This window comes from Sinocyclocheilus rhinocerous, unplaced genomic scaffold, assembly GCF_001515625.1.
Source record: "Sinocyclocheilus rhinocerous isolate Xijiao unplaced genomic scaffold, SAMN03320098_v1.1 scaffold128, whole genome shotgun sequence".
Classification (NCBI taxonomy): domain Eukaryota; kingdom Metazoa; phylum Chordata; class Actinopteri; order Cypriniformes; family Cyprinidae; genus Sinocyclocheilus; species Sinocyclocheilus rhinocerous.
In genome coordinates, this window is record NW_015666174.1 from 140,063 (window position 1) to 148,960 (window position 8,898).

Sequence of the window (8,898 nt, forward strand, 5' to 3'; positions counted from 1 at the left end):
ATTTTGACGGGTTGCCATGAGGAACTTGTTTCTGTAGGTCTATGTAAATGATATGAAGATAGTTTTACTCCAATGAAACTGTCAAATGCTCATGAAGTGACTCTTAGAGGGAGTCAGAGCAGTTCTGGAGATGTTGTTCATGTATTTATGTCCTCATGTTGTGAGACGACAGAAGCTGAAATCAGCGCGAGCGTCGCACACTTTGTGTAGAAATCAAAACCTCGCGTCTGTGCCATTTACATACACAGAGACACGCAGAACATGCAGGATTAATATTTAAATAGTATTTTTGCGGCTTAATATTTACAGGTACTAGTCCATATCGCGGCTCTATTTAAGTGTACTGACCTACTTTTGATTAATTCATCCAAACTTTGACAAATTACGTGACATTCCACATCATACAGTAAATTCCATTTATGACTGGATTCCGCGATTCCGTCCACATTTTCTGCATCGCGGAAATCATAGATAATATTGAGGTGTTTTGCAACTGCAGTGTAACGTTAGTGGATTGTGATTTACTGCTGCTGCCTTACCTTTGAGAGACAACTGGTGCGTTATCACTGAAGAACCTGCAGTTAGCAAGCGCTTTCGGAGTGAGAGTGAATTCCGCATTGATTGGTCGGACTCGTGACTCCCAACAAATCAGATGGGCGTGAGTGGTGTGTTCTGACAGGCTGCATCAGAGCCAAATAGCGCGTTTCAAAATTAAGTTATTTTATCGCGAATCGGTTTTGAAAATGACCGATACCGATAATCATAAAAATGCTTAATATCGGCGCTGATAATCGGTCGACCCCTACTCTATATGTACTCTCGATTAGGGCTGGGCAAAAAATCTAAAGCGATTTTCATGCAAATCTCGTCAGTAAAGCCGCTTCTGGTGATTAGTAGTAAATCTCCAGCATGTGCTTTCAGATGGAGCGGCATTGTGTAGTAAATGCCACTCCATCTGAAAGCACGTGCTGGAGATTTACTACTAATCACCAGATGCGGCTTTACTGACGAGATGCGCATGAAAATCGCATTTAGATTTTTTGCACAGCCCTACTCTAGATTAACATGAGATTGGCAGAAACTATGTGATCCTCAGTCTTATAGTCCAGTTTTTCACTAGAAGAATAATAATAAAAAAAAAAAAGGCAAGTGTATGATACCTGGTATTTTAAAATTTGTTCTGATCTTAAAAGTTGTGTAGTGTAGTCCAGCCTTTAGTATTGTTTAGTGTTTTTTTTCTTCTTTTTCTGTTTGGCTGCTAAGTGTCAGATTTTTATTTTGACAGCACTGAGAACCTTTTGCAGCTATATGATATTCACTGTGTACTGTATGTTACAGTATGTCTTGGAGAAAATTTGCGCACTGATTAACCAGATTACAGTGTTTACTTGTTTATCACTTTTTTTTATTTGCAGAATCGGGAAATTGCTTTCTAAAGTATAAATAGGTTTATTTTTCCAATTTAAGTTCAAATATTAAATTATTCATTTTCAAATTATTTCTAAATATTTTAATGTAAATATGATGGAAAATAAATATAAATTTAGTTGCATGCATTTACTATCTTTAAATAGTGCGATATCATAAGGGGCTTTTGCACCACAAGAACGTTTTTGCGGAAGTATCCGCAAAACCGGAATTTCCTGTCTTACTCCTTTCTCAAAATGGTCCCTTATTGGTGTAATGATTCTTGTGCTGTTCATGAAGAGAAGGATCTACTTATTTAATGGTTGTGATTTTCTTTTTGTCCAGGACTTCCTCCTAGTGGCAGCTGGCAGGACCTTAAGGATCACATGCGTGAAGCAGGTGATGTATGTTATGCTGACGTTTTCCGGGACGGCACCGGCGTTGTGGAGTTTGTGCGCAAAGAAGACATGACCTACGCCGTTCGAAAGCTGGATAACACTAAGTTCCGGTCACATGAGGTAGGTGTGAGTTTGTAAACGTAGACCGCCATTGGACAGGACAGGGCATAGCTTAAGGATTTGGGAATATCAAGGTAAGCTTGATGTCAGAGACCCATGATGGAGCCACATGGACTAGGAGGATCCATGGAATGGCTCTTTTGAATGTAAGTGATTTTATCAGCGGGCCACATTTGGAAGGATGTTTAATTTGGTGTAGCACTAAATCTTAAAAGCAAAAAACAAAATCTGTTTTAGATTCGCCAAGTGAGTCATTATTTAGGAGTAACCTGAGATCTGGTAGTTCTTCGTTAGAAAGTGTCCCATTATGTTCCTCAGGGGGAGACGGCTTACATTCGCGTAAAGGTGGATGGCCCGCGCAGCCCCAGTTATGGGCGCTCGCGCTCTCGCAGCCGCAGCAGGAGTCGCAGCCGGAGCAACAGCCGCAGTCGCAGCTACTCTCCACGCCGCAGCCGAGGATCGCCACGTTACTCGCCCCGCCACAGCCGCTCCCGTTCCCGCACCTAAACATCCACATCCCAGCTAGTTGGCTGGCCACAATCATATACACCCTGTGTCGCCCTCTATTGGACCCACTGTTGTACTTCATTGTTCTCTTGACTTGTTTCGTCTCTCCACTTTCCCCAGGTTGCTTTCTCTCATTTTTGGTTTGCTTGATTTTTTTTTTTTTGGGACTGTCATTCTGCTAATGACAGCTACGTGTAGCTAAGTAGATGTTCTCCTTTCTCTTCTTTCTTTCCCGTCAATCCTCTTTTTTTTTTGTTTTTTTTTTTATTCTCTCCCCTCTTCTCTGCATTTCATTAATGAAAATGAACCGTTTTGCAGCAATAGTGACCCTGTTGTGTCTTTGTCTTGCATTCCCATTTTAACTGGATCTTCATACTCATCCCTTGTACTATATTTGACACAAGGGACATGTTGAAATGCTTTAAATAGTTGTATTAATTAATTAATACTGTTTTATTTTGTTAATGATGCTTCATTACGGGCTTTTTCTGGGGTTGGATTATTTTTCCGTTGAAAAACTGTTCTACTTTTACCTTTTCATGTCTTTCTATAGACAACAGAAGAGCAGGATTAAAGAAAGCTTTGGAATAAAGGATTTTGAAGCACAGTTCATTCATATTAGGATATTTGGAGGAGGAGGAGCAGGCATTTCATTTAAGGAGGCAATGGTATGACGGCAAGCGGCTTTAGTCACCTTCAAAAAGGCAGTTGTTGTTTTTCTACAGACTTCCAGTACTCTGGATTTTCTTAGTTCAGTAACACATTAGTTTTGCTTTGCCATTCTTCCTCCCTTCACAACACTCCCCTTCCCTGTTTAATTTACCTTTTCTCACTGGTCATTGCTGCTAAGCATGCATGTGTACTGTCTGGATGTTGCGATGCTTGTGCATACATTAAGACAGCATGGTTTTTTTTGGGGGGGGGGTGTTTCATTTTTAAATACAAAAACATTTTTGCCTGTTGTCTAAAATGTGCTGGGATTTGGCCACTCATGTAGATTTTGCATTAGACAAGATAAAGGCTTGCCATGTGCAGTTGTTCTCATGTAAATTGTGTATTTGTCGAGAAGAAGTGTCTTTTTTTTTTCTAGGTTAGATTTGCTTGTTTTTCCAATGAATAAGCACAATTTAATGTGTTTAGGTGGTGCTCTAAATTTCTTCGAGAGCATATCAGTCTGGTATCCTTTTTGTCATTTACACAGGAAAAAAAGAAAGAAAAAATACCGCTCCTATGATCAGTTTATAGAAGCTTTCAATGATAGAAGCTCTTCATTTAGCTGTGATTCTAACTTGTTAACTCCCTCTCTTTGATTTTGCTGGTATTTAAAGGTTTGGATTGGAGGAGGGGCTCACTGTGTCCCGATCCTTGGAGCCGGATCATTGGATCAGTTCAGGATCAGGATTAGGATTAGGATAAGGATGGATACATACATGGAGCGGGATCAATTTACCGGGAACGGGAACCATAGGAGAGGATCCCAACCCCAGCCCCGCATCCCCCCACCAAACCACAATTAAAGGATACTTGACGTCGTAATTGGCTTCTCTAAAACCAAATTAATTTTTTCTTTTTCCGTGGAGCCCCATTGATGCGCGCAGAAGGGATCCAGGTGCCTCTTGTTTTTGTGAGATTTGGTTTTTTTGGTATAAAAAGAAGCAGAGCAAGGAACCAGAAGGCTGGATCAGGTGCTTTGGATGGAATCAGCATGAGGAGCGTGGTAAATAGGGGCGAATTCGTGGGAGGGTGGGATAATAGGCAAATTTTCAGGGGGATGTTGTAGTTTATTTAGGGTTTCAAAAATTACCTTTCAAATAACATTTGTTGGCATTTGCTGTGTTGGCAGTGGTGTTTCTTTCTCCACATAATTGGCTACTTTATATTTCTAGATTGTAGTGTATTGATTTTTCTGTCTTTCACCCTTCTTTAAATAAAAATTGAATGTTCAATTAAAATATTGTTTTCTTTGCTTCATTTGCTGACTGGCTGCAGTTGTTTTGAATGCCGAATTTCTAAAGAGTTTAACACTCAAAAATATAATTTATATTCACTTTTTTCCTCTTTAGGAAACTAATGATAAGTCCAGTCAAATCAAATGTCATTAATGTCGTATCGCATTTAATGAAATGTTTTTAAATGTATATATGGGCTCAATACATGCTTTGAAAATATATATTATAAATAAAATATATAATATACACCATTCAAAAAGAGGTCAGTAAGGGTCAAAGGGTTTGAAAGAAATCTGGCTGCATTTATTTGATCAAAAATACAGTAAAAACAGTAAATCTACCATTTGAAAGAACTGCTTTCTATTTGAATATATTTAAATTTTATTTTTCTTGTCATGCGCTGCATCACTCCAGCTTTCATGTGTCTACATGATCCTTCAGAAATCATGCTGATTGCAGCTCAAGAAACATTTAATATTATAGCGGTTATATATAGCTGAAAATGGTTATGCCACTCAGTAATTGTGGAGGTGTTTTCATTTTTCAATGAACAGAAAGATTGAAATATAAATATGAAATGAAAAACAGAAAAGAGAATTATTTGAAATTATTTAAAGTAGAAATCTTTATTAACATTATTATTGTCTTTGCTGTCATTAGAATTTTTTGTATTGCACAATGCAAGACAGGGAACATAATATCATAAATCACACAACACTGACACAAAAAATAAAAGCAAGATTTGAAATTTATGGACTCATGACTAAAACAAATATAAAACAGGACAGCACTGAAATAGTAACTATTTTGATGAGGAGCATACGTTTCCCATCGCAAGTATTTGAAACCATACTTTGAAATATTCTCACAAAAACTAAGAAATATAGTAAAGGAGGATTTACATTTCTTCCATTTACATGTCATGTGAAAATGTGATATTGACCCACCAAAATTACCATGTTTAGTCAGAAAACACGGAATTCAATATATTCTTATAAAAAAAGGTAATATCATTTTTCACTGAGAGCTAATTGAAAACATCCACCCAAAATTTAGAGCAGTTCACAGCAGTTAAGGGTGTTAAAGAGTTCCAGGAAAGGAAGAACAAACTGAAATATCTTCTGTAAAAATCTCCCTGTAAATTAATGTTCATTCACTTATTGTCAAATAATTTACAGTAAAAAAAAAAAAGCAATGTACTGTCTTTCATTGTAATTCATAATTCATTAAAGTATTTACTTTCTTAAAATCGTAATAACCCCAAACATTTGAATGGTAGCCTACTGTAAATATAATCCTAGTCCTCATTACAAACACAAAATAATAATCAACTTTAATAATTAGTGAAGACGATCAGACTACATTTAATAGGGACTGGTAAGGGACCTGGATGGGGGGGGGGGCATTAAATATTTAAGGTATTTACTATATAGTCTACACAATATTTAAGGTTTATATACATAATAAATATACAGTACACACACTTATGTAAACAAAAACTTTTTTTTGGATGTGATTAATCACTTGACCGCGCTGATATTAATATATAAATAGTTTTTTGCCCCATTATTTTGTAGAATAAAAAAATATATAAAATTCAGACACACCCCCATGTGCCATTGGCCAGTCAAATAAATAGTCCGCCCTAAATTTATGTGAATGGTTGAGCCAAATTTGGTTCTGTTGGGATGTTTTTATATAGTGCCACATTGTTTAAACTTTTCATGGAAATTAACCTACAAATGGCTTTTGATTTTATTTGCATGCTAAGCAGGGGCAGGAGAAAATTTAAAAACGCACATTTCAGCTTCAAATTTAACTGCTATGATAATTGTTATTGTACATATAATTATTAATTAAATATTTATTATTGTTTATTTATTTATAGAAATCAAACAAATGAAATTGTGCATATTGGTTACTTGATACTTAGTCAATTTTTTCAACTGTGTGCTATTGGCCAGTCAAACAAATCGTCCCACCCCAAGCTTATGCAATTGGTTGAGCCGATTTTGCTGTGCTGGGATGTTTTGATAGTTAAACTGTTCAGGGAAATTAAACTACAAGTGGTTTTAGTTTGCATACTAAGCGAGGATAGGCGAAGATAACACACTTCAACTTCAGAATAACCTTAAGTTATGAGTCATACAAACAATATCGGTCAATCTCTAATTCTAAATGTCGGTTTACTGAATGCAAATGATTTGAAATGTCTCTGATGTAGATGACCTCTCTGTTGCATATGCAGTTGGCCTTGGTTTAGTTTCATGTCAGGAACTCGAGCTGGATAAAGATGTGATTTCTGTGCTTTCTCATAAGTCCTTCTCACTGAATGGATTTCATCAACCTTCTCCCTCTCCTGGGCCCAACTACACAATATTTAAGGTAGTTATCATAATTTTTAGTAAACAATAAGTTACATATAAACTTGACCTGTCATATAGTGTGGTAAACAATTGTATTAATGCCTCACAGGAATCGATACCTTTGGTCCAAAGATGTGGGATTCTGAGTCCAGGCGGGCCCTGGTGCATTATGGGATGAAATAAAATGCGGGAAGTGAGAAGCTAGTGGAAAATGCTCGTAATACGCTGGGAGAGGCTCTGCGTGAACCAATCAGAGAGCCGGTGCAGTGCGGTGGGCGGGTCACCACGGGTTTAGTGACGCGAAGTTGGGTATGAGTTACGAGCGCAGCCGCATGGGTAGAGTTACGACTGAAAGAGTGGTTAGTGAAGTCAAGCGTGAACACAGCGGCTCAAAAAAGCCTGCGTTAAACAGTGTTCCAGAGTAAAAGCATCAAAAGAGGGTGAGCAATGCGCATTTATTTACTATGCATGCATCCGAAGTGTTGACCATGTAGCTCGTGAGAAAAATAATGCATTTAAAACAGGTACGTTATGCATTTGGGGAAGTTTAGTAATTAGTGCTGTATTCAAAATGAAGCATCATGGACGCAGCACTCGACGCTACCTGTACCTTGCAGCAATTCTATTGAAATAATAATTATTGCTGGTTTCGGTGTTCCGACGTTTTTTAGAAGAAATATGCTGCGTGAATTGTTTTTGTAGAGAAAAATTAGGGCGGTGGCGTGAAATGAAAGTTAGAGCTTCTCGGCGTCTGGAGAAAAAATGTTACGTAATTCCGCCAATCATGAGAGAGCATTGAGAGCAGATGCTGAGGACATCAGCACCGTATGGCTTTAATGGACACATCTGTGGACACCAGAGTCCAGCCAAAGGCTGTATTTTGTTGACATGGCAGCACTTGGGTGAAAGGTACTTCAATTTGCCTTCTAAAAATAGCCACAGCTTGCAACATATAGTTAGATTAGCTTTGTGTGATTCCCTCTCCGTGACCTTATCAAAGGCAGACACCTGTGCTGTGTGAATTATTAATTGTGCTTTGCAGCATAATTTACTCTCACTTTCATTCTGCCCAATGAAATTTAATTCTTAACTCTTGCATCTTGTTACTTATGCAACTGCTTCGGACCTTCAGCTCTTGTACATTATCATTTTAAATAGTCCGATAATCGGTTCGCCCAGTATTATTGCAGATATTCACACTTTTCTACTTCAGTTATCAGATCTGCTGATAAGTTGCTAAATCTTGTTGCAGATCTTTGTTTGAAAACATTGTAATTGTTGTGATTGAATTAGCTTGTCAATAACAGTAACTATGATGATTATACAAATATTAATTAGTGCTATCAAGCGATTAATCGCATCCAAAATAAAAGTTCTTGTTTACATAATGTATATGCGTGTACACTGTGTATATTTCTTATGTATATGTAAATAAACAAATATGCATGTGTATATATAAAAAAAAAAAAACTTCTCCCTCTCCTGGGCCCAACACTGGGAGTCTTTTGCAGAGGGAGCTGATTGAGGTGGCCTCCTTTTTGTCAAATCATGACTGCACGTTTGCTTTTTAATAGATGCACTAGTTCCTAAATAAGCTGATTGGAAAGGTAGATGACTCCGTAAACTCCGACAGGTCCCAGAGCAGACCGTTTACATCCGAATTTGCCATTAAATGAACTGACAAGTGATTATAGAGAGTCAGGCCCTAGTTTTATTTATTTGCTAGTGATGGGTGTGTGCGAATATTTCAGATTTTCGAAGTTGTAGTATTGGCCAAGAATAAAGCAACAGGGCTCTTGAGGTTGTAAGAACAAGATGAGTTTTTACAGAAAGTTATTAGCTTTGAGACATTTTATTTTTGGTGATTTTTCAGTTTGTCTAAACATGATCCAGGTTGTCATTGTCAACTTAAAGGAGACATATTATGCCCCTTTTTACAATATGTAATATAAGTCTCTGGTGTCCCCATAATGTGTCTGTGAAATTTCAGCTCAAAATACTCCACAGATCATTTTGAAAATGCCTATTTTGGAGTGGAAGCAGAAACACGCTGTTTTTCGGGCCTGTCTCTTTAGTCTTCTCTGAGGCTGGGACTCTTAAAGGGACAGTTCACCCAAAAATGAAAATTTTATGTTTATCTGCTTACCCCCA

At 37.5% G+C, this 8,898-nt stretch overlaps 2 protein-coding genes across 2 annotated transcripts in view; both read left to right on the plus strand.

Annotated features, from left to right (window-relative positions):
- The window catches only part of LOC107731957 (serine/arginine-rich splicing factor 1B), a gene marked incomplete at its 5' end in the record, with an annotated part of 5,589 nt that extends 2,887 nt beyond the window's left edge, over positions 1-2,702 (plus strand). The window contains 2 exons of the mRNA XM_016543183.1: positions 1,753-1,925; positions 2,244-2,702. Of these exons, the coding sequence (XP_016398669.1) occupies positions 1,753-1,925; positions 2,244-2,432 (362 nt within the window). The remainder of the gene's footprint in view (positions 1-1,752; positions 1,926-2,243) is intronic.
- A 4,355-nt stretch (positions 2,703-7,057) lies between these two features.
- The window catches only part of LOC107731980 (dynein light chain 2, cytoplasmic), a 3,920-nt gene continuing 2,079 nt past the window's right edge, over positions 7,058-8,898 (plus strand). The window contains exon 1 of the mRNA XM_016543205.1: positions 7,058-7,187. The gene's annotated coding sequence lies outside the window, so the exon portion shown is untranslated. The remainder of the gene's footprint in view (positions 7,188-8,898) is intronic.